At 39.2% G+C, this 27,271-nt stretch overlaps 1 protein-coding gene across 8 annotated transcripts in view; it reads right to left on the bottom strand.

Moving 5' to 3' along the window:
* Positions 1–27,271, bottom strand: part of TMTC2 (transmembrane O-mannosyltransferase targeting cadherins 2) — a 452,640-nt gene that overhangs the window by 269,094 nt on the left and 156,275 nt on the right. For 7 of the 8 annotated variants that reach the window (XR_013521950.1, XR_013521951.1, XM_035257146.3 and 4 more), the window contains exon 2: positions 3,854–4,424. The exons of the other annotated variant lie outside the window; for it this stretch is intronic. Coding sequence is in view for 5 of the 7 variants with exons in the window: in XM_035257146.3 (XP_035113037.1) it covers positions 3,854–4,424 (571 nt within the window). In the remaining 2 variants the exon portion in view is untranslated. The remainder of the gene's footprint in view (positions 1–3,853; positions 4,425–27,271) is intronic. 8 annotated transcript variants of the gene reach the window in all.

Below are 27,271 nucleotides of genomic sequence, written 5' to 3'. Positions count from 1 at the left end.
TATACTGGAGTTTTCCATTTATATATGAGTGAGTGAGTGACTTATTTATTTATTTGAGACAGAGTCTCCTTCTGTCACCCAGGCTGGAGTGCAGTGGTGCGATCTCGGCTTACTGCAACCTCTGCCTCCCTGGTTCAAGCAATTCTCCTGCCTCAGCCTCCTGAGTAGCTGGGATTACAGGCATGCACCACTGCACCCAGCTAATTTTTGTATTTTTAGTAGAGAAGGGATTTCGCCATGTCAGTCATGCTGGTCTTGAACTCCTGACCTCGTGATCTGCCCACCTCATCCTCCCAAAGTGCTGAGATTACAGGCATGAGCCACAGCACCTGGCCATAAATTATGTTTTAACAGGGCAAGGAAGTTTATCCCATCTGGCAAACCATGATAACTAGGATGCAGAGTTAACTGATAAGATATTTAAGATGATTATTTTTTAAGGTTGAAAAGATCTTCGAAAGTCTCTCAGACTACTTCCTTCAGAAAGAATCTCCTCTAACTCACTCCAGACATAGAAATCTATATATTTTACAGACAGAATATGGAATTTTCTATAAATTTCATATGGATTCTATGCCAATGTTTACAAGCCTCACAAGCATAAGATTTTAAATGAAAGTTTGTGCTTAAATCTGCTTACTTCAGCTTTGGTCGATTACTAAGCAGTCCTTATTTCACATGCTGCCAACCAACTGTATGTGTAAAGACTACTAGAAGTTTATCTTAAGAAGACAGAGGCCAAAAGATAAAGATTCAAAAGTTACATCGATATTTCTTCTTCCACTTCAACTAACATGTATTAGATGTCATCCAAATACTAGGCACTCCAGCTCACACTGAACACCCCACAATTTCAAACAAGCCTACCAACTCTGGTAGAGAACTATAGCTGCCTTCATTTCCGGATGAAGAAATGGATCATGGAATGAGCCCAAGGTTACTCAGCCCCTGTGAGTTAAGATTCTATTCCATATTAGTTTCCTTTCTACTGTGCAGTCAACTGACTTTACATCTGTTTGTTCTTCACACTATCAGAGTGTAGTAAAGATATCACCAGATAGTTGGAGATGTGTGCTTCGGTCCTAGTGATTCCACCATCTTCTGGGTTACCTACATGTTTCTGGCTCTCTACACTCCAGGTGGATCTACAGGTCCTTAAAAATCTGTAAGATGTGCCAGTGTGGTGCCTCATGCCTGTAATCCCAGCACTTGGGGAGGGCAAGGCAGGCAGATCACAAGGTCAAGAGATCCAGACCATCCTGGCCAACGTGGCGAAACCCTATCTCTACTAAAAACACAAAAATTAGCTGGGCGTGGTGGCACGCGCATGTAGTCCCAGCTACTCGGAAAGCTGAGACAGAAGAATCCCTTAAACCCAGGAGGCGGAGGTTGCAGTGAGTGGAAATTGTGCAACTGCACTCCAGCCTGGTGGCAGAACAAGACACCATCTCAAAAAAAAAAAAAAAATCTATAAAATGCGCATTATCCCAATGTTCTTATTAAGCTCATTGGCCCCAAACCTAATAAAAACAGAAAGAGCTACGAAAGAATAGCAAACATCAGACAAAGTTTTGCTGCCCCGACCACTATCCTTGGCACTGCCATTGCCTAGCCCTGCAAGCAGTGGTTGCCAAGAGAGTTTGGGCAAAGAACCATCTGGAAACTTCTCAGGACACTGAACCTTCAACGGCATTGAGTCCTTTCTCTTAACATGGGGAACTTCATGCTCTTAAGTCTTAGGAGGTCCTTGCTAGTGGCATTTCTTACTTTTTAAGCAGCAGTTACACAAATAAAGTTGCCAAATACAGATAAATTTCACTTTCAGAGAAACAAAGAATAATTTTCTATTACAAGTATGTCCCACATATTGTATAGAACGTATTTCTAGGAGGGAGTACTGCAGTGGACAACTCTGCCCTTGAAAATATGCTTAGAAGACTGAAAATTTCTCAGAGAACTTCATAAGGTCCTGCAAGTCAATCCTGAATCATCACAGCCACATAATTCCCTAACTTATGAGATGGTATGATGGCAATTCTGTGTAAGAAATCACAGTATTTCACAGACAACTAATGCAAAGTTCTCAAATAGCCAGCACTGAGCCTGCATCCTCAAATACATCACAACCTCCTGAAGGACGAGGAGCTTCTGAATTACACTTATTCTAGTTGTATTTCTAGTAAAACATAGTTTGCTATTGTCAATGACATTGTGTTAGATGAAAACAATCTCTTTAAATCTCTTTGAAAGAAATAAAATTGTCCGGGCGCTGTGGTCCATACCCGTAAATCCCAGCATTTTGGGAGGCCAAGGCTGGCAGATCATGAGGTCAGGAGAGCTAGACTATCCTGGCTAACAAGGTAAAACCCCGTCTCTACTAATATACAAAAATTAGCCAGGTGTGGTGGCACCTGCCTGTAGTCCCAGCTACTCGAGCAGCTGAGGCGGGAGAACTGCTTGAACTGGGGAGGCAGAGGTTGCAGTGAGCCAAGATCTCACCACTGCACTTCAACCTGGGCAACAAAGCGAGACTCTTATTTAAAAAAAAAAAAAAAAAAAAAAAAAAGAATTAAAATTGATTTGGAATTAAGAGCTTGACTTTTGAACCATATGTTGTTTTCAATCACAAACTGTAACCAGAGTTCCTTTTAAAGTTTCAGCATTTAATTGAAATCATAAAAGAACTTCATTAAGCCCTTAATACTTGAGTTCTAAGTGAAAAGGTTAGGCTTCCTGCAGAGCAAAAGCATAGCAGAGATCATTCTGCCTATTAAGTGGAAAAAAAAAGGGGGCATTTTAAAAAATAAATGTTTTGGATTCCATTTACCTCAATTTGTTTTTTCATTTCTTCTCAATTCAATTTTAAATAAAATTAGAAATTGATGGTGAAAAACTAGTCACAACTAGGAAAACCTGACAGTCTTTTCACAGCCAAGTATCCAAAATCTTAAGTCTTCACTTGTGTCCAAAAGACAGGTGAGGAGACTGCCTAAAACATGACCAAGGTTTGCAAACCCTGGCCCAGTTCAGTCTTCATGCAAAAGTCAAAGCTAGGGTGAGTTTATTCTGAGTGGAAGAGGATGAGCAGATGGGAAAGCAGTTTCTCAAGGTGCCCCGTCCCCTCCCTGCCTCTCCTGAATGCTCTAGCAGAAAACTGCTGTCTCTTCAAGTGTATAAGGCTCCTGAAATGCTTCTGTGACCTTCAGGCACCTTTGCACTGGATACCACTAAGGGAATAGAGAAGAGAAATATTATGCCCCGAGGCAAAGGTCTTAATTGGCCTCAGGGAGAAACTTAATAATAACCCCTTTCTGTTTTGACTCTTCTTAAGCATTACCACTAGAAAAGGTGAGTATGATTCATTGTTTAGGAATTTGACTTCCCAGTGCACTAAAGGGAAGGATTGTTTTCCAAAGTCAACTCAGGAAAAGTAATATTAACAAATGGCAGAGGATTTCCCCTGTAGAGTCTAGCATCTAACTCTATTATCAGTCGTGTTACTTTTTAAAAATACACATTATAGGCAATTTATCAGATTATAGACAATTTGGGCAGAAATATAGAAATAAGAACTCAATAAATAATAAAGGTGCATATTCTTTACAAGGCAAAATTATTCCTCTACCACCCCTGAATTCGTGAAACTAAGAAACCTGAGAAATAAAACAGTCAGTAACTGCAACCCCGCTTAGTAAAGAAAGGTCAAAAGGACACTTCCACTTACCGAAGATCAAAAGGGAACTTATTCTAAATTCTACTTGAAGAGGAACAAATTTGCTTTTTAAATGGTGGCAAAGGAGCAAGCAAGTAGATTACTCAGTAATCCAATGCTCAAGAGCCAACAATCACTTACTTTGTAAATGGTAGGTAATATCTGTCTTATTTTCAGCCTGTGAAAGACAAAGACATCATAAACTGCTGAAACTGCGAGAACAGTCACTCCTTGTTCCTTCCACAACATGCTGCATCCTGCGCACAGTCCTGTCCCCAGGAACCAGCCCCAGGTTCTGGCTGAGTAGCCTCTTGTAGAACAGTGTTTAATGTAGCAGAGCAAGGAGAGGAGGAAGAAGAGACTGGCCCCGACGTCAGCTCGTCCCACGATTCCTGCCACTGCCTCGGTGTGAATGGGGTGAGAAGCAAACATCAAACCAGCCATGAAGGTCCAGTATCCATCACCAAGGAGAATCTTGGAGAAGCTTGTGAAGAGACCAGTGACGGCTGCATGCAACAGGACGTTGACAAGATGGTAGCTCCAGGGATTCAACCCTCCAATGGCATGGTTCAGGCGAAAAGAAAGAGTGCAGAGTGGCCGGTAGGACTTGTGGCTGCCACTGTGGGTTAGAAGAGTCCCCCAAAAATCATTGTAGAAAATGTGCGTCCATGGAGTTTCTGGGAGAAGGTCCTGATTAGTCTTGATAGCACGGCTAAAAAACAAAATGTTAAAAAAAAAAAATCAAATGTAAAATACAAAAAGGAAAAAAAAAAGAAAAACTATGACATTGCTAAGATATTGCCTTCCTCGAAAGCTTTGTTACTATGTGGCTTTATGATGGGATTCCAGGCACACATACGCTGAATTCATGCCCTCCCCTTAATGCTTACTAAAACCACAATGAGGGCTGTTTTTCTCTTCCTTAAAAGCCTTCTTCCTTGTTGTAATGCAAATATCTTTGAAGAATAAAGTTCTTCATCTGGTTTAAGCCTTAGCGTAGCAGTCTGCCAAACAACTACCCTGAAAATTATGTGACATACTGGCTAAAAATGCATAGACCAGATCCCAGGTTGTGGCTGGTCCTGAGAATCTGCATCTTTAAGAAGCAAGGCCCATATGATACAAGGAGTAGCCTCCAACTAGAAATAAATTTTACAGGGATTATCAGTGCCCAGTGCTTCTCATATACACAGATCACCTGAGGACCCTGTTAAAAGGCAGGTTCTGATTCAGTAGGCCTGGGAAGAAGCCAGAGAGATTCCATGTTCCATTAAGCTCTCAGGTGAGGCTGATGTTGCTGGTCCTTGGACCACATGTTGGGTATTTTTTTTTTTAACGGAGTTTCAGGCTTGTTGCCCAGGCTAGGGTGCAATGTGATCTCAGCTCATTGCAACCTCTGCCTCCTGGGTTCCAGCTGTCTCCTCAGCCTCCTGAGTAGCTGGGATTACAGGCATGCACTACCATGATTGGCTAATTTTGTAGTTTTTAGTAAAGACAGGGTTTCACCATGTTGGCCAGGCTGGTCTTGAACTCCTGACCTCAGGTAATCCTCCCGCCTTGGCCTCCCAAAGTGTTGGGATTACAGGCGTGAGCAACCGTGCCCCCAGCCTCACATGTTGAGTATTCAGGGCCTAGATAGCTGGAAAGACTAGGAAGAATGACTCTCCACCTAGCCAGTGTTTCCCTTCCGACTACCTGCTAGTAAATTTCAGCCTTTCCCACTTCTTAGCTTTCACGGGACATACTCTCCTCGATAGAAATCTTCATGCACTTCACTGTTTCCTGCTTTTGAGGATAGTTTCCATTTGCATGACTGATATTTTCATACAGACTTCCAGAAGGAAGGATCTACTAATTGCTAAACAACTAATATACTGCCAAACACTATGTTGATCTCCTTGGCTACATCTTCTGATTTAATCTTTAGAACAATGCTGAGGAGGTAGATATTATTCTCTACATCTCTCAAGTGAGGTTTATAGTTCAGAAAGATTAATTAATAACTGGCTCAGAGTCACACAAGTTGAGAACAGTAACATAGAGCTTCGTGATTAATTCCCTTTCCACTATTCTGGGTTTCCCAAAATGTGATCCATCTACTACTGGGGCATGTAAAAAAGATGTATGCACTTTGTAAAAATTATAAAGGTTATATTTATGTTAATGGTTATCCTAGCTATCTACTCAGAATAAAGCTATTGAAAGTTAAAGAAAAAGAAAAGACTTAAGTAAGTAAAAGAAAAGAATTAAGTAACCGAAAGTACTGATATATGTGGATACGGTACAAACACTGAAGGTGGCATTAAACTATTCAGTTTGGAACATCCTGGCTCTGTGCCACTGTCCTCCTAGGGAACAGAGTGGCATTTGGAGTCTTTTTGTATCCTTATTGCACTTATTTCTGTATTTATAGAACATACAAGAGAAATATGTGTTAGTAGGGCACAGGAATGAAAACCTCCAGAACTAGAAAACTTTTGCCTGGTCTGGTATCAGGGCTTTTTAAGGAGCTGTGGGCACCTGTATGGATACAGAATAATATGTTGTAGGAGACTGTCTTCATGATGTTCAACTCTAGACCCTCCACCAGTTCTACCTTCTGTTGCGAGGCAGGTGTGATCAGAGAAATTTCCACATGGATATTACCAAAAAGCAGGATTAGAAAGCCCTGGATTCAGGGGAAATGTTCCTGGGTCCTAACTCTTTCATTCACTGCATGATTGCAAAAACAAGAACCAGCACAGAGATTCAACAGATTAGGAAACAAACCCATCTAAGGTGAGAACCAGTGGAAACAGCTGAGTGGTTGAGTCCAAATGACTAGGCATGATAGTTTTCACCTGCTTCTCTAAATCGCTTCCCATTAACCTCTCTGAGCTTCAGTTTCGATGATAATAGTTTTACCTTGAAATCATTTAATAAACATGTATAATTGTTCATTTGTTTCTATATAGAGAAGCAGAAAACAGTGTTTTACATACATAAGTGTGCTGGACACCCTAGTGCAAATGATATCTCTGCTTTGTCAGCTGCTGCTATTACTCTATAAAGACTAGAATGTGATTTATGAAAAGTCCCTTATTAAAGTCTTCCTGACCCATGACCTATCAAATTAGATGCATTTTGGGGTTAGAATTAAAATAGGCTGATCAGAAGCTGATGGTTATATCCTATGTGTCAAATACCATGCTAATCCATATAGTAATACATATATTATCTACTAATAAAAACTAGTTGACTTTTCTAAATGTTCAATAAAAAGGCAAAAGATCTGTGAAAATCTTCAATTACTCTATGTGGCCAGGATGGTTCATTGTTCCCCAATATCTATTCTCTCCCTTGTCCATACAAAGGAACTTCAATTTTCAGTTAGGCGTGTGGTCATCTAGAAAAAAATGTATTTCCCTACCTTCCCTTGGTGGTAAATATGATCGTATGATGAATTTTTATCTACTACTTCCAGAAAGCATCTTAACGAGGAAAGCTTAGCCTTCTTCCCCTCTGCCTCTACCCTCCTCCTTCCTGCTGAGTGGAGTACAGATGTAATGGCTGGAGTTGCAGCAGCCATTTTGGCCCACAAGGTGTTCTTAGGAATAGAAATCATGCAGACAGCAGAGCAATAAGATTGAGGGAAATTTAGTCTCTGTTACAAGAGACTATACTGACCCTGGGCTAACTACCTCCTATTTCTTCAGTATGAGAAATAAATTGCTACCTTTCCTAAACTGATATTTTGAGTGTTAACTAGCAGTAGTTGAATCTGGTCATAAGCAAAATCCTTTATTAACAGAAGACCTACTATAGCACAGTGGATTGATTTTCCATTTTGATTTTGATTTTTGCAAGTCTCCATGTATACTGTGTATACACGGATTTCCATATAAATTGGATTTAAAATATTAGAATCAGATGTTATTCTGGATCTGTTAAATTAAAACACTCTGCTATGGCATTCATCAAGAGTCTAACCCAGAAGTAATTGCTTAAGACATGATGGATTATAATTAATATTTAAAAGAAATATGTATACAAAAAAAACCCTACCAAACAGTGTTGCCAGAAAGAGCTTATTTCAAGCAATTCAGAATGAAAACCAAACTGGCTTCAACTAGACATTAACCTTGATATTGACGTAAATATCTCTACTATCAATCCAGAAAACTTCACACCATCAAAGTCAGGGCAGTGGAGAGCTCAAAGACAAAGCATTCTGAAATAAGGCTCTGTCAGTGCAGTGAGAAAAACTGTAATGCACACTTTGTTTAAAATAATACTCCATCCTTTCAGTGGCAGATTGAAAAGGATGAAGAATCTTCTTTTCCAAATTGGATTTCTACATGCTATTAGTTCAGTGCCATAAACAACTCTGTAAAGGCTTTTTGATAAAGAAAAAAATACACCCATTAAAAAACCTGTTCAAAGTTGCTGGAATTTATCTTTATATCAATAAATCTAGTAGCCTACAGCAGCCACAAAATATAATATATCTAAAGACCCCCATCAAGGAAGTTTTGAAACAAAGAACAAAATTAACAAATCGCATAATTTTACTGTGAGAAAAAAAAAAAAAAGCTTTGAGGCTGGGTAAGGTGGCTCATGCCTGTATTCCCAGCACTTTGGGAATCCACGGCAGGTGGATCACCTGAGGTCAGGAGTTCAAGACCAGCCTGGCCAACATGGTAAAACCCCGCCTCTACTAAAAATACAAAAATTAGCCAGGTGTGGTGGCAGGCACCTATAATCCCAGCTACTTGGGAGCCTGAGGCAGGAGAATTGCTTGAACCCGGGAGGTGGAGGTTGCAGTGAGCCAATGGTGCCACTGCACTCCAGCCTTGGCAACAGAGTGAGACTACATCTCAAAAAAAAAAAAGAAAGAAAGAAAAAGAAAAAAAACTCTGAAACACAGTCCTAAATTTACATGGTAGAAAAAAACTTAAAATGACAAGCAGCGTTAATAAAACAAAAATGAAGGAGCAAAGGACTATCTCATCCATGTAAAAAACATACTATACTAAGGGAGACATTAGTGTGATAAAATTCTCCGATGTGTGTTTGAGTAGGATTTATTTAACCAATGAATATTATGGTTAAAAAAATGGAAGACTAAATTGTACTGGGCTTTAATATACAAGTCATGTCACACATGCAAGTCAGAGATAAGGGATGCATTACGCCGCCTCAATATCCTATTAAGAAAGATACAGACCAACAGGGCCTTAATAGAATCTGAGAAATCTTCTAGCAAAATGAGAAAAAGGGAGTCATTCAAACCTAAGATAATAGATTTTGATCCATTTGCATTTTCTTCTATGAGTCCAAAATAGAAATAGTAAAACCTCTTCTGCTGTTTCACAGCTAATAAAACACCTTGACTCAAAACAAAATTTCATGCTGATATTTCTGAGGTTGCTTCTGTGAAATGATGTTGAAAATACAGAAAGGCACTAAGGAATCAGGATATTTTCCACTCTAGGAAAGGTGGAGGAACTCAGAGCAGCAGATATGGAAAAAACCAATTGTTGGCATAATTCCCTAGAGGACACAGGACTGAGAAAAGTGTTGTTTTGAAGCAAAAAGATATCCTCTGAAGTCTTCAAGGAGGTCTTAACCTGTGTCCGGTTTTGTTCATCTGTGGCGCTTTGTTTTTGCTGCCTTATGATTTTTCCTTCAGAAAATGTTGACAAAGGCCAACGCTACTGTAAAACTGAAGAATGATGTGACACTGCCACACTAATCGTCCTTGTGTGTCTGTGTCTCACAGCTTTTTTTTTTCTGTCTCATGACCTTTTCAGTCATAAGCACCCATGTGAATGATGACCATTAGTCCTCAGAGCAGGAATGAGGCTTAGATTCTTCCAACATCAAATGGCACTGTTCTGACATGCTTTCAATTGTTCTACTTCAAAGGAAGCAAAGGCCAAACTTAAATTAAAAAAAAAAAATTTAACAGTAAGTTGAAATGTTCTTTGCAAGAAAGATAAGAAAAAAAGAATGGCCTTTGTTAACCTGCCCTGCTTCAGTGCTACCCAGTTCAATGCTGCAGTTAAGAAAATACATTCTGGCCAGGAGCAGTGGCTCAGGCCTGTAATCCCAGCATTTCGGGAGGCTGAGGTGGGTGGATCACAAGGTCAAGAAATTGAGATCATCCCGGCCAACATGGTGAAACCTCGTCTCCACTAAAAATACAAAAATTAGCTGGGCATGGTGGCATGCGCCTGTAGTCCCAGCTACTTGGGAAGCTGAGGCAGGAGAATTGCCTGAACCCGGCAGTCCGCGGTTGCAGTGAGCCGAGATCTCGCCACTGTACTCCAGCCTAGCCACAGAGCAAGACTCCATCCCAAAAAAAAAAAAAAAAAAAAAAAAAAAAAAAATCCATTCTATAGCAACTGGGTACACTAAACGTGTGAGAAAGCAGACACAGTGACTTCACCTCCCTATACCGTAGTTTCCTCCACTGTGAACTAGAGAGCACTATACTTGCCTTATAGGATCATTATGAGGAGTAAATGATCACATGCAATATAATGTGACTCTGTAACATAGGTAACACGTTAGCTATTATTATCATCATCAACACCAAACAACTGATGCTAGCCAGCAATGCAAACACAGTGTAATTTTCGTCATGTTTACAGCATTCAAAAATCAGTGGATCATGAATATCTCACTTAAAATTCCTTTATGCTGTCATGGTACTTTGAAAAAGATAATAAGCATTTATGAAATGATACCTTTACCACATTACTCTTCTCATTACTTTTCTAATTTTCTTCTTATCTTTTTGAGGACCTCATTCTAAGTCTCTCAACTGTTGCTGTTTCTCTCCTGGTTCCATCCCCTGACCTTCTTTTGCTCTACAATTTCCACCTCTTTGGTAGTCATAGCCAACAACTGCAACTCAAGGGATGACTTCCCCATTATACCTCTAGTCTGGCTGTTGCTCATGAGCCTACACTTCTAACTGCCCATTTGATATCCACATTTGAATGAAAGAAAGATGGATGGCATCCAGGGTCCTCTACTAACACTACATGTGCTGCCTTTGCAAATTAGCCTCTCTAGTTCCACTTCCATACCTATGGTTTGCAGACAGTGTTAATGATACTTTTCACCAAAATGTCATATTAAAAATCAAACAAGGCAATGTTAACTTAAAATGCTTGTAATTTATACAGCATGGTGCAATGGACACTACGCGTTTTTGGAGACCCCCTCCTTTTAGTAACAGTGTCCTGGTTATCTTTTTCTTTTTCTTTTCTTTTCTTTTTTTTTTTTTTTGAGATGGAGTCTTGCTCTGTTGCCCAGGCTAGAGTGCAGTGGCCAATTCTCAGCTCAAAGCAACCTCCACCTCCTGGATTCAAGCGATTCTCCTGTCTCAGCCTCCCAAGTAGCTGGGATTACAGGCATGCACCACCACACCTGGCTAATTTTTGCTATTTTTAGTAGAGTTGGGGTTTCACCATGTTGGTCAGGCCAGTCTCAAACTCCTGACCTCGTGATCTGCCCGCCTCAGCCTCCTAAAGTGCTGGGATTACAGGCATGAGCCAGGTTTTCTTTTTAAGAATAGCCCATATCTACTCTCCGTCCACATGGGTAGAATGAGACTGCCCTTTCCCCTGGATAAAATGTTAATGTATCTTTCCAACCTCATCGTTGGCCACACAGTTGACTTAGGGACAAGCAAGTCTGGCAGGAGTCGATATGGTGCCAATTATCTACTAGGAAAAGGTATCTTCTTTTAAGAATGAGATTTTAAAAATCCTAGAGCTGCTTGAGAATTGCCTGAAGACAGGGCCAGCCTGAGAGTGAAGCCAAACCAGAAGAACCAAAATCAAGGAAATAAAGACAATTCCTGGTGTAGCAGGATCCAATCATACCTGAAGCCAGTACTGTATCATCAAATAAGCCATACACTAGCTTGAACTGCTATTGTGACATCTGCAACCAGAAGCATACTAAATAGTACGGCACCATGTAATTCCCATGTAACATTGGCAGTTTCAGTACCTTAAGCTTAGTAAGTCTAAATCCAAACTAATTTTCCCCACAAACCATCTCTTTTTCATACAGTCTCATCATTGGGTACCATCATTCTTCCATCCCTGAAATAAAGGTTGTACATGATAGTTGCTTATGGTTTTGCTTCTATATCTATTTTTAAATTGGTTAAAGACATTTTAAAGCTGTTCAAGACCTCAGAGAAAATTCAACTCACAAGTTTCCCTTGAATCTGCCTCTAACTTCCCTTTTCTCTTACCCTCATTCAGGCCTGATTTATTTTCTGCCTGCTTTGCTTAGCATGCTTATTAAAACTGCCTGCCTGATCATTTTTCTCTTTCCCTCATTAGGCTATAGGTCACTCTGGATAGGAATTATGTCTTTTCTCCCAGTGTCCAACACATCTTAGGCATGCAACAAATACTGTTAAACTGAACTAAATAGCGATTCCTGCCTGCCTTCATTCCCACTTTGATCCATTATGCATGCTATGGATAGGAAAAACTTCCTAAATGTAACTCTAACACCAGCAATCCCTCCACAAAGCTCCCTCATTATGCCCTATTTCTTACCATAATAAACACCCTTCACAGCTCAGCTTTCACAGCCTTCCACTTGGTGACCTCAAGGCCAAGCTCCCAACACTTCTCCATATGCATGCTAATGTCAGCCAAACTTCCCAGCCTCATGCTGCAGTTCAAACCATTTCTTTTCTCCCTCTACCTGGATTGCTATCCTTTGACCATTATATCTTTCTAAATATGCTTCAAGCACCAATGCTCATTTGCAAAGCCACAGTCCCCTCAAAGCCTTTCCTAGTTATTGTGGCAGAATATGCTGGATTTTGACTTTGAGTATTGAGACATTCCTATTAACGACACTGACTGCTTACTATCAGTATCAGGGATCTTAAATGGGATGAAATATGGGAGCTATATGAGGAGTGGGAAGAAATGTGTGCTTTGAAAATAGCATACATAGTAAGATCACCTGTGTGATCTTACTATTACCTCTTCTGTCTCTTTTGAAAATCACTGCCCAATAAAATGGAATGACCTGTCCAAAGAAAGTTATTCACTCATTCCTTTATTCATTCATTCAGCTACGGGCAAGGCACTATGAAAGGCACTGAAAATGGAATGGTGAGCAAAATAGAGCCCACAACTTTAAATATTCAGCTAAGGAGACAAGGCAAATAAATGTACAAGTAATTTCCCTGCGGTATGATAAACACGATATAACACAAATGACGACTGGTATGGTAGAACACAAAACAGACTCCCAACGTCTTAGAAGATTGAAAGCTTCCAGGAGGAAAACGTATCTGCATACACGTAAACAATTAAATGAAAGAGAAAGAAAACTGTGGAGAAGTTTCAGGCCAACAGTCAATATTTTCAGACTCTGGAGCAGAAGACAGTGGGGCATGTCTGAGATCTGAAAATATAGTACGTTTGGCTGGAATAAAACTTGAGGGATGGAGCAGCAGGGATAACTGGCATTACTCTGTCATGTACTATTCTTCCTCATGGGATGACCAGGAATTTGGCTGGACATGAATCTCTCAATGATCTTCAAGTTTGATTCATTTATTGTCTTGAAACTTCATCTCCCCAATATTACTAACTCCTTAAAAGTTGAAAAGGCATCTCATTTATCTTTTGGAGCCTAACAAACAGTACTCAATATATATCTAATTAACTAAATTCTAATTAGAGATGATTGGAGTGACAAATTGTATTTACCTTTCTGGAAAATTCTAGGTTTTAAGTATGTAGGGAATTATCACTTTCATCTAAAAGTGGTTCACTCAGAGCACTAACCTCTACTCACTCAATAATCATTAACTGTGAAAAACCATCGGGTTAACCAGCTTAGCCACATGTCTTTGGTACTCATTTGCCACTTAGCCTATAATCCCTTCATTAGAGTACCTCTTTAGGGATAAGCCATTATATTTAGAAAGCTCCAGTTAATATGCAAATACGTGGCTAATAGGGTAAGAGAATGAGAGAAATACTATGACATCTAAAGACCATCTTACTTCGGGGATAAGCACTGTATTTCAGATTCCTATAGGAACTTAGGGTAGGGCAAATAAATTACAGTGGTGGGTCCTGGGTTGCTGGGGGCAGTGTTAGGTTTCTAGGTCCCTAGGGTAAAGGAGAGCACTACAGTTTGGACAAATGTTTATCATTATACTTCTAACACGTTTTCCAAATTTGCATGTTCCTATCTTGATCTCTTCCTACTAGATGGTAAAACCTTCATGGACAAAAATGATGACTTCGTAAGCACAAATGCTGGCACTTAATAAATTGACACCACACGTATGTTGAATGAAAAGAGACTATAGAAAGGTATTAAAGAGCCTGCTGTCAGACACCCAAGGGTCAGGACCCCTGAATAACTGCTGGTTTGGAGAAAATTCTATGGATGCTAAGGCTTCCAACTAAAGAAATATTCTAAGTGGATCCCGCTTCCATCCCTTTAGGAGTTTTTCTGATAAGCAATAAAGGAATTTTATGAGTTATATCTGCATAGTAACCCTCCCTAACCTCAGGACCCTAAGAAAAAAGAAAAGTAAACGTCTGATTAAAGATGTCCCCAGCTGCAGCTAAACTCAGACCCCAAACTGTTGGAGATTTGCTTTCATAGAGCTTCCATGCATGATGAAGCTCCTTCTTACTCCAAGTCAAGAGTTTACCTAGACACCCTTCTTTATTTTTCATACAGAGTCTCACTCTGTCTCCCAGGCTGGAGTACAGTGACACCATCTCAGCTCACTGCAACCTCCGCCTCCTGGGTTCAAGTGATTCTCCTGCCTCAGCCTCCTGAGTAGCTGGGACTACAGGCTTGCTCCATGATGCCAGCTAATTTTTGTATTTTGAGTAGAAATGGGGTTTCACCATGTTGGCCAGGATGGTCTTGAACTCCTGGTCTCAAGTAATCCATCCGCCTCAGACTCCCAAAGTGCTGGGCTTACTGGCATGAGCCATTATATCCAGCACTTTGTCCTCTTAGTAGGAGAAAATGAGGAAGTAGAACGTTGGCTAAGTATTTTTTTTAAATATCTTTAATTCCCCAGATAAAGCAATTCTGTCATTTTCATAATTTCTATAGGAAATATCCAAGAAGAAAACTCTGTGACCCTGAAAACTAATAAACCATTTAAAAGAAAGTTTATCACTTATAACCAAAACTTTAGTTATGTAGAGATGTTTTAAAATGTTTATATGAAAAGCATTTTGAAAAATTAAAGCAAAAACTAATACAGTATGAAAATATCAGGAATACCACACTCTAAGAACTTAATTTCACCAATTAAAATAATCCTCTACTTTAATGTTATCTCATTAACACCTTGAAGTATTTTTCAAAGCCTTGCAATTTGCATGATGAAAAACAGTATTAATATTATATACATAAGGCTGGGCGTAGTGGCTCACACCTGTAATCCAAGCACTCTGGAGGCCGAGGCGGGCGGATCACCTGAAGTAGGGAGTCCAAGACCAGCGACCAACATGGTGAAACCCCGTGTTTAAAAAATAAAAAAATAAATAATTTTGTACCTAAGCATTTGGTTACTATATCCATATCAGAACATCCTAACATAAAATAATTCAGTACACTTCATCTCCTTCTCGCTGTACTACACTGAATCAGTCTCAATTTTAAAACTTAATGAAAATAACTTTTTTCTAATTTTCCAGATTTGCAATTAGAAACAACTAGAAGAGATACTGTGAAGCTTTCTCACACCTAAAAGTTAAATCAGGAGCTATACAGGAACCACTTTAGTGCATTCGTTTACATAATTTATGAATATTAATTTTGTAGTTTTTTTTTTTTTTTTTTTTTTTGAGACGAACTTTCACTCTTGTTACCCAGGCTGGAGTGCAATGGCGCGATCTCGGCTCACTGCAACCTCTGCCTCCTGGGTTCAGGCAATTCTCCTGCCTCAGCCTCCTGAGTAGCTGAGATTACAAGCACGCGCCACCACGCCCAGCTAATTTTTTGTATTTTTAGTAGAGATGGGGTTTCACCATGTTGACCAGGATGGTCTCGATCTCTTGACCTCATGATCCACCCGCCTCAGCCTCCCAAAGTGCTGTGGGTATTTTTTAGTAGAGATGGGGTTTCACTATGTTGACCAGAATGGTCTCAAATTCCTGACCTCGTGATCTGCCCACCTCAGCCTCCCAAAGTACTGGGATTACAGGCACGAGCCACCGCGCCTAGCCTCAATTTTGTAGGTTTTCATAAATTCATAGATCCATTAAAAAGTTCATTAAAAAAATTTTTCAATCTAATACTATGTTTCTCCGACAAAAGGTCTTGAGCATTTGTGATATGTTGCAATATGTACAACATATAATTTTTCTATATTAAAAACATGATGAATGTTTGACTTTAAGGGATGGAATGAATATGAGATTATACGTTATGAAGTTCTATATGCTTTCAAAAATGAATGAGCTCTAGAGGACACTAGATTCTAAAGGAAAGGACACCTCTCTTTCAGATTCCTCACTCTGTCGTTCAGGCTGGAGTGCAATGGCATGATCTCAGCTCAGATTCCATCAGATTCCAAGAATACCTGTTCTGTGTATGGTCTTGGTCTATGTGCTTTTACAGAACAAAAGATATAATCTTTGTGCCTAAGGATTTGATTATCGAAATGTACTCTCTAATGATGCAAGCATGCCAAGCTAAGAATACACCCAGGCAGTTAAAATACTTGTCTTTATACATGTGCTGTATAAATTTTAGAACAGATAAAGTACATGGCAATTTTCCTCCAACTATTCGAGTATTACTTAAAAAAAACTCACATCCTTGAGGGGTAATAATCTTCACCTAAGGTAAATAGGAAAAGTGCCCTCTGGCTATGACCACTGCTTGTGAACACACTGAGTCCTCAGCCTGAAAACTGCCAGACCAGGCAAGTAAAAGGGAAAAAGGTTTTAAAGGGAGAAACTAACAGGCTCTATGCAAAGGAGCCCTGGGAGTAGAAAGGCATTCATGATGCATTATCCAGATGTTTCGCTTATCTGCTCACCTAATATTCCTGTCTTCTCTGAATTGAGTCTTACTCAAATCACTTTTTCTCCCCACAAGATTGGGTCTCACTCTGTCGCCAGGCTGGAGTGCAGTGGTGTCATCATGAACTCATTGCAACCTCCGCCTTCTGGGTTCAAGCAATTTTTGCGCCTCAGCCTACTGAGTAGCTAAGACTACAGGCACTTGCCAGCATACCTGTCTAATTTTTGTATTTTTAGTAGAGGCAGGGTTTCGCCCTGTGGGCAAGGCTGGTCTTGAATTCCAGATCTCAAGTGATCCTCCTGCCTCAGTCTCCCAAAGTGCTGGGATTACAGGCGTAAGCCACCACGTCCAGCCCAAGTCACCTTTCTTTATCCAGAACTCCTGCAGTCATACAGAATATCCAAGATGCTTATTTTTGCCAAATGTTTGCAACAATCCTTACTTTTTGTACTTAAAATTTTCTACATGTTGCCAATCTATTCCTCACAGGTATTCCTGTTATAATACCACCTTGTATTTGTATCCCTCTTTTACGTTTCACAAACGTAATATGCTCCTGTTCATGATCTTCTTCAATCCTCATCATGACTCTGTGAGTGGACATCGATGTGGACATCAGAAATTAAAAGTCCTACCTGAGACTAGAGGGTCAGAAAAGATCAGAGCTGCACACACAAGAATGCAACTCTTTGTCATCATTCTTCATCTACAGCTCTCCCTGTTATATGCCACACACATTGTGTCATGTCCCACCTTGCCACCCCCAAATTCATATGTTGAAGTCCTGATCCCCAGTCCCTCAGAATGTGGCTGTGTTTAGAGACAGGGTCTTTAAAGTGGTGGTCAAGTTAAAATGAAGCATTTAGGGTGGGTCCTAAATCTAACAAGTAAAAAAAATCTTGGACACAGACAGAGACACAAGGGATGCATGTGAGAAAAGGAAGACCACGTTAGGCTACAGCAAGAACGCAGCTGTCTACAAGCAAGGGGAGAGGCCACAGGAGAAACCAAACCTGATGACACCTTGAACTTGATTTCTAAACTCTGGAACTGTGAGAAAATAAGTTTCCATTATTTATGTTACCCAGTCTGTGGTGTTTACTTACGGCAACCCTAGAAAACTAATATGCCCTACTATACCATAGAGACAGTATTGTACTATTACATACACTATCTACTGTTTATCTTTCAGAGTTTCAGAAAAACTGCATTTCACATACAAGCCATTTTTCTACAATACATACTATGTCTGGTGCCGTTTCTGATGACGTGTTGAACTGTTCTGTGATTGTAAATAGGGTTTTAAGAGGTATCTTACTCTCAGTTCTGCCAGAATCTAGATTCCCCACCAGAAGAAAAAAGAAAAAAACATTACTAATCACAAACTGGGGCCAATACACCAGGACATTAACGCGAACTAAACAGACACAATAAAACACTTGTGCCACATTGTCACATTTACATTGAGACTGACAAAGTTTACAAAGCAGGCACATTATCTCTATGTATCCTCAATAATGCTACAAACTAGAAAACTGAAGCTGGAGGGGTTAAGTTAAAGAAGTGCATACACTTAATAAGAGGCAGAAAGGACTTGAACACTGATTTCCAAACTACTCCATTTAACCTTCAAAGCAGGCTGTGTTCCTCCACATGTACAATAAATCTCCAGTGAGAAGTGTCTGCAAGACGATTTGAAAGTAAAATCTCAGTCTATTATTGCATTTTGTCTGGAATCCATATATCTGCCCTCAAGACTCAATAAAACTATAAAAAACACTTTTGTACCATATTCTTTTAATTTCTGCATTTCAAAATGAAAGTCTTCTTTTAACACTAAAGAATCTTGGAAAACGTGAGTCAAAGGAAGGTGTTAGTTGTCTTCCAGTGACGGGTGGAAAAGGCAGCTTTATGAGAGCCAAACGCTAACCTATAATTTCATATTACAAAATTTAATAGAAAACATATTCTGGCAGAGACTTTGCTGCCTGCATCCCTTTTCAGCTATAAAATAGTTATACACACATACATACATCTGAGAAAGATCAGACTTTGAACATATTGTAGCAACACACATGCAAAACATGGGAAGTTTCACCAGGGCTGCCAGTGATGACAGGGTCCACAGACATCCCTACATTAAAATCAGCCTCACAGCTAAATTAGAGATTTTTTTGGACACGCGGATATACGAGCCCTGATGAAAAACAGATAGTCAAGGAGGAAAACACTCTAATTTAAAACTAACACAGATGAGTCTACACAAAGTACCCAAACATTTGGTCCACAAACCACCAGCAACTCTCTAATTTGTCATGGAAGGCAAGAGAGATTTCATAAAAGAATGAGGTGGGGGAGAGAGAGATTAACTTCAGCATTAAAATTTACTGACATCCTAATATATGCTGTAGTACTACTTTCTAATCTTGACATCATTTTTTGACCAAACTTTAATAATCAAGAAATAAATTAGATTTCAGGGAGCTGTAACGTGTTTCGTTCTGTAGCCCTTTAAATAAATCACATAGTAGGCACTATACATATACACCTATATCTATCTATATACATAAAATAAATGTTATGTGAAAACTATCAGCTCTTTCAAATCTCAGTTATGAAGAGATAAATTATGAAGCACCAGCATGTCCCTTTAAAAACAGTAAAATCTTAGCCAGGTCTGGTAGCTCATACCTATTATCCTAGCATTTTGGGAGGCTGAGGTTGGTAGATCACCTGAGATCAGGAATTTGAGACCATCCTAGCCAACATGGTGAAAACCTGTCTCTACTAAAAATACAAAAGTTATCTGGGCATGGTGGTGGGCACCTGTAATTCCAGCTACTCGGGAGGCTGAGGCAGGAGAATTGCTTGGACATGGGAGGTGGAGGTTGCAGTAAACTGAGATCACGTCATTGCACTCCAGCCTGGGCAATAAGAGCAAAACTGTGTCTCAAAAAAAATAATAATAACAAGTACTATGAGGTCATGAACAGTGTCTAGTTCTGAATATCCCATTTCTAAAGGAGACATGATAAACTGGAGACTATCTATAAGTATGCCAGGGAAAAAAAGAATCTGTCACCCTGGCCACTGCCAATAAAATATTTTTCTACGTACAAGTAACCATGATGATTAAATTCACAAGGCAAAAACATGATCGAGTAGAAGTTAAATATAAGAATGGAAGATGGTATTAAGTCAGAGAAATCTAAGCACAACGAATCTAATTTTTTACTCCAATATGTAAAGAAAACAAAAGTCTACATTCATCTTTTATCTGAAGCAACTCCCAAAATCCACACTGTGTTAAACACACATACACACACTTTAGAGTTTGCCAAATTTTGATTGAAATCATTCTTTTTTGACTTACTAGCTGTTAGGATTTAGGTTTTCATCTAAAATTTGTTGTTTATGGTCAATACTAAATAAGAGAACTAGGTTAACTCCAAAGCACAGCACATGATGCGTAGCAGGTGCCTCACAAATGACTGCTTCAGTTACAGCAGTTCACCCGCCTTTCCTTTCCGGATCTGTGGACAAGCACTTTTTCCTGAAATGTCGGTCAATACCCCTATATCTAGCATGCAATTTCTGGTATCACTTATCTATTCTCTTAGCATATTCTCTAGGACTTTGCTCCTGTCTCTCCACTGCACCCATCTGGAATTGTGCTTGCATTAATCATAAATTAAGCCCAATAGCCAATCTAAGAGCGTAAGAATGATGTTCACAGCAGTCAAACTCAGCTGGAAAGATGGATGACAGCAAGGTTAAGTGAGGTGATCAAAAAGCATAAAATGAAAAGAAGTCACAGGACTTACACATTACCGTTCACAGCATAATTAGGATATTTTGGGAAGCAGACTCATCAGAAGGATGACAGTTGCATACTAGCAAAGAAGCTGACCTTGGGTACATCTTCTTGACTAAAGATGATCGATTCTATTAAAACAACCATAATGTCTTCTGCCTATTTTTTCTTGGGCAAATTAGGAAAAGAACTAGTCAGGCATTTCCAATCACACACTTTATTGTGTTTTTAAAGATGGCTACTTCTAAACAACAGGACAATGTTAAACCTCTTGTACCTTTGCTAATAAATAGGGTCAACATAATATTTGAAAGTGCCCTCTTTACACTCTTCATATAAGTAAACCGTACCCAGGAGGGAGTAAACCAGCTATAATTTATGATGCCCTAAAATATACCCTAGAAGAGTCTAAGATCAGAAATCTGATCACCTGTGAAAAAAAGGGAATGTCCTGAACTTTACCATGGTCAGTCTACTCAGAATAGATAGATTTTCATGTTGAAAAACATTAAAAATTGCCTTGGGGAGGGTAACAGAACAGGATGCCCAAATGTTATAGTAGTCCTATCTTCTAATGGTTTCCCTTCTGAGGGCATCCTGGGGAGAAGTTCAGTCTTTCTAATGGGAATAAAACTGCAGTACAACTCTCCAAGGGCATTTACCACTTTAAAAAGGAACTCCAAACTCTGCTGTCTTTAAAAGGCAGCAGGTCATTGGGAAAAGTCATTTTTCAAAGCTCTAGTAAACTGGCACTCTGCTTTTAGCTAGCCACAGAGATAAGGCATGCTGCCTCAGTAACAGAGTCACCTTTCTTTAATTTTTAATGCCCAGGCATTTCACAGCTCCCAAGGGGAAATCAATGATTTACTTACGACATCATAAATGGCTTAGACTGAGAATATCCATGTGTTTTGACAAAGCAGGAAGGAAATCATCCATCAGCAATTCATTTTAGATGAAGATTTGATAAATGTTACAAAAGTACACCATAAAGGCATCGTCCTGTCCATCTCCAAAACTAACATGAAAAATATTAATAGGCTCATCATTGTCATCCTGCAGAAGAATTTAAGTGAAAATAAAGCTCCTAGAGGGGACATGTGTTTTTACTTCCCACTCTGAAAGCACACACAGGTATAAGCATGTTCAAATGGCAATGAATTCATCTGGAATGTAAAAGACCATGGGGTTCACACATACAAAGATCAACAGTTGTTTTAGAAATTAACTACACCACATCTTAAACTTCTACATAAGTTATAAACTGATCCAGGTGCTATCATCAGGGTAGAAACAGATGCAGTGTTAGCACATTAAACTGTGAATCCAGCTCCAACACTGCTTAATGGGCTCCACATGCTGAAAACGTTCATCATGGGTAGGGAGTGCACTCAACTAAAAGCCTAACATTCAAGCAAAACAAGAGGTTCGTTATCTTCATTTTGCTCACAAACAACTATTCTGTGACTAACGTTGTTTTTACATTGATTATGGTGCATTAGTCATTTTTAGGGAGGGAAATGATAAGAGAGTAATTCAACATCATAATAACAAAGCCACAGTTGTCACAGGGGTGTTGATGACATGACACTGCTGCTGTCCCCACAATAAAGTCAGCACTGGTTGCATTGCCTGCTTTATCTTGTGTTCCCATGTGGACCCCAGAAATGGCTAAAGGAGGGGGGATGAATGATAGGGAAGTTTGTAGAACAACTACCATTATTTAATGTATGTGAAGAACTTTCTAGATTTCAAAGTTTTTATATACATTATGTGTTCTCACAAATGCTTCCTCCCATCTTTTTCTGTGATGAAAATAAAGACTTTCATCCAAGATTTCATAGCAAGTAGCAAAATTATGAAAAAAATGCATCTTTGAACTGTTCTAGTGCTGCTTCTGTTACTCTATAGTCTCCAGACATGAGATCCCTGCACTGGGGGAGCCATTTGCCCCCATGTATAATTTACTGATTTAAAATAATAAAATAGGTAATCCTAAAAGAATAATACACAATAAAGCAGCACAACTTTGTTTTAGTCAGTTCCCTTTGGTCCATTTCTTTGGCAACTATTGATACGAAAAAGGTCTACATGATGCTAAATTACTGCAACATACTAGAAAGCTATTTGGGATGGAAGAGATTTCACCCATGGAGCATTCTGCATTTATTGACTTTTACATCTACTGAAAGTCTTACCATCTTTAAATAGCAACTTCAAAAACAGACAATTATAATAATGCCAAATTAATCTTTATAATTTTTCTACTTCCAGAATTCAACTCTGGGATGACAGTTAATTGAATATTTTAACTCTCCTGAGAGGTCATCATTGTAAACTCCTTTTTTATGTTGTTTTTAGAGACAGGGTCTCATTATATTGCCCAGGCTGGACCTGAATGGCTGGGCTCCCAGGATCATCCAGCTTCACCCTCCCAAGTGTAAGGACTACAGATGTGCATTACCATGCCCAGCCATTGTACATTTATTGAATCAAATCATTTCATTTGTAAATCCAATCTTATTTCCTGAACTTCAGCCTCAGTAACTGTTTTGCATCAACGAGTCCTCAGTAGATGGTTAAACCCATGGCAAGCCGGCTTCTAGTATAATTCATGTTAAGAACAAAGCTGCTGTTATAACAAAGTAGACCATGTGTCCAGATCATATTTCAATGAGAGGCTCCAAGAACAGGCTTGAGTTTTTCTCAAAATATCCTTCTGAAAACTGGACTTCCACTTTTAATCTAACATGGTCTTATTTTGTTCCTTGTTGACTTATATACATATTATACTAATTAGAAACTAAATGATTTTGAGGATGAAAAGGAAAAATGTGATGGCAGACTAGCAGTAGAAAATTTTGAGTAGGCTTGGGAGAAAGAACAACCTACTAGGCAAAGTCCTAAACCTTCCTGTCTCAGCAATGATGAAGACTGGCCAAATTGTTTTGTTTTTTTTCTATCCTGTTACTTGTTATTGTTAAAAGAATGAAAGCTAGATAATCTTAATTATTAGCACAGGGGGTAAATTACAACAACCCCCAAAACAGATATTGATCTGTGTTAGTTTCCTATTGTTACTGAAATGAATTACAATCTACTTAGTGATAAACAAACATAACATTATTGTCTTTCTCTTCTAGAGACTGTAAGTCCAAAATGGGTTTCGATGGTCTAAAATCAAGGCATTAGCAGGACTGTATTACCTTCTGGAGGCTATAGGAGAGAATCTGATTCCTTGGCTTTTCCAGCTTATAGAAGACACATGCAGCCCCTCACTTAGGGCCCATTTTTCCATCTTTAAAGTCAGAAGTTGATTACATCATTCCAACAAAGACTTTCATTATCACGTGTCCTTTGACCCTGACTCTCCAGCCTCCTTCTTTCCCTTATAAGGATCTTTGTGAATGTACTGGGTCCAACCAGATAATCCAGGATAAGCTTCCATTTTAAAGTTTTTAATTCAATCATATCTGTAAGTTACTTTTGTCATGCAGGTTAGCACATCATTGACAGGTACCAAGGATGTAGATATCTTTGGAAGGCCACTAAGTGTCTCACTTAGCTAGGCTTAACCAAGCCCAGTAAAAGGGTCATCAAAATCATTTCCTGGCCAGATACGGTGACTCAGGTCTGCAATCCTAGCACCTTGGGAGGCCAAAGCAAGTGAATCACAAGGTCAGGAGTTCGAGACCAGGCTGGCCAACATAGTGAAACCCCATCTCTACTAAAAATACAAAACTTAGCCAGGGGTGGTGGCATGTGCCTGTAGTCCCAGCTACTTGGGAGGCTGAGGCAGAAGAGTTGCTTGAACTGGCAAGGCAGAGGTTGCAGTGAGCCAAGACCACGCCATTGTACTCCAGCCTGGCCTGGGTGACAGAGTGAAACTGAAACTGCCTAAAAGAAAAAATTTCCTGACTAACATATATAAGCTACTCCAACTATTTTATATACACATATAAGTAAATAAAATTACTATTTATTATTTTCTGCTAGATTACCAAAGGAAAACATGAAACGTGGTGTTAGAGCCCCATATAGACTGTATTTTACTCATATTGTGTTATATCCAGGGGTGATATTCAAAACATTAACAACTAGTACAGAATGGGTACTGACCACAGCACTGGACAAGGGTTTTACAGGGCCTCTGCTACAGGCCGCATTAAACTTCCATGAGCAGGACCATGGGAGATTTATGTGACCTCAAGTGAGGGCATACAGGGGTCAAAGAACAAGAAAGCCTCAAGGGGCAGGGAGCAATGGCAATTTACCAACTGCAATGTCCGTATCAATGAGAGCTGCCTAAATATGGTGTCTCCAACAGAACTGCAACAAGTGACGAATAATTTCCATACTGAGTATGCATCACATTCATAATCAGAGAAATAAAATTCAGATTGCAAAGAAGGCCTAATTTAAGAAAAAAAAACATTGATCCTATTCTAAGCAGGGAGGAATGATTAGATTAACAGGGCGCCGTATCTAAAAAGATCCTGAAAGAATTAAATGACCAACTGAGGTAAACAAAGCTAACTTTAACAGGAATAGGATTAGATCCTAAGACCTAAAATTGGATCCATATCTAGCAGCTACAAGATACGAAGATGTGGTTCAGCAGCATTTGCATAAAAAATACTGGGACATCTTAAGAAAAAGGAAGAGTCAATGAGTCACTGAGATATCACCACCACCACCAACAAAATGCAGTGCAAACTTAGACGTCAATAAAAACAAATACATCATCAAAAAGTTATAATGTCTACCATTGGATACAATACCCTTAAAATATTTTCTTGGAATTGTTATGCATATTTAGTATATATAATAATCAATATTAATAGTGATAATAGCTATGAGTTAAAATGATAATGATCATGGGCCAGGTGTGGTGGCTCACATCTGTGATCCCAGCACTTTGGGAGGCCAAGACGTGGGGGATCAAATGAGCTCAGGAGGTTGAGACAAGCCTGGGTAATGTGGCAAAACCCCATCTCTACTAAAAACTAGCTGAGCATTGTAAGACGCACCCATAATCTCAGCTACTCCAGAGTCAGAGGCAGGAAAATCATGTGAACCCAGGAAACAGAGGTTGCAGTGAGCCAAGATCAAACCACTGCACTCCAGCCTGTGCAACAGAACAAGACTGCATCTCACAAAAAATTAAAAATAAATAACATGATGATGATAAGTATCTATGAATTATAGTTTATGTGGCATACTATATAACAGAATAATTCAAGTTCACCATCTCATAGTGTTTGTGAAAATTAAATTGTTACCCTTCTTTCCAGAATGATTAAATAAATCATCCAAGGATAGGAAACTGTTGGGAAAGATACCTTAAAATATGGAAGCATTCAAAATAGCAACCAAGATGATATGGGCACTTTGGAATCATGTCATTTTGAGAGCTACTGAAGAAAAGAGGTTCATTTATCCAGTAAACAGATACTTTGAAAAGGGAGGATGATAAATTTCTTAAAATCATTAAAATTCCATCCAGTGAAGAGGGATTATTCTGTACCTACCATTAGGTAAGACAGAACTCGGAATTACTAAAAGCTAGATGTTGAAGGAACTATAGCTGTGAGACAGATCTGATGATGGAGCATGTCAAGTCAGAACTCAGTGGATTTTCCATTACTGAGGTTCAAAAAACAGAGGTTATATCGTTACAAGAGCTACAGTAGACAAATTTTAAGGATACTTAACTTATTATTACTATACTTGAAGTTCTACGGTACATGTGCAGAATGCGCAGGTTTGTTACATAGGTATACACGTGCCATGGTGGTTTGCTACACCCATCAATTGTCACCTACGTTAGGTATTTCTCCTAATGTTATCCCTCCCCTAGCCCCCCAAGCCCCTGACAGGCCCCAGTGTGTAATGTTCCCCTTTTTGTGTCCATATGTTCTCACTGATCAACTCCCACTTATGAGTGAGAACATGCCATGTTTGGTTTTCTATTCTTATGTTAGTTTGCTGAGAATGATGGTTTCCAGCTCCATCCATGTTCCCTGGACATGAACCCATCCTTTTTTATGGCTGCATAGTATTCTATGGTGAATATGCAAGGTGCACTTAACATTTTTCAACATTTTCCTTTCTCTGTAGGATACCACCTCTGAAACAGAAACTCACAATCCAGTGTTTCCCAAATATTAGCCATCCTTATAGAACCTCTCTGATTTCTGCCACATTCATCTAACTAATTAACTTAATATCATCCTATAAGTTGTCTCATTTTTGTTTCCTCCTTAATATATTTTGCCTTGTTCTTAGCAATATCCATGTGCAATATGATATGCTAATTATATTTCTAGTAACTCTTAAATATTAAAATGTTTATGTGTATATCCCTTAAAATCAACAGTGCATATGGCACACTTTAAACACAGCTGTAACTTCTTAATTACCAATGTCTATCAGCTTTCAAATTAGATATTTTTTCCCCACATCTCTAAGTTTTGAATATCATTTTAACGAGATCTACTGGGTAATTATCTTATGATGGTACAGTTCTGGTATTGGTATACTTATTTATTTCAGAGAAGACAATGGAAACACATTCCCTAGGCCTCCTACTTACTTGGCTATATTTGCCTCATGTTTTGGAAACCAGTTATTCATGTAATGGATAACAGCCTTGAATATCAAGATAGAGCTCTGATCATCATTAAAGTTTCTTAAAGTTG

Source organism: Callithrix jacchus, chromosome 9 (assembly GCF_049354715.1).
Source record: "Callithrix jacchus isolate 240 chromosome 9, calJac240_pri, whole genome shotgun sequence".
Lineage (NCBI taxonomy): Eukaryota > Metazoa > Chordata > Mammalia > Primates > Cebidae > Callithrix > Callithrix jacchus.
This window is presented reverse-complemented; position numbering and strand designations above follow the sequence as displayed.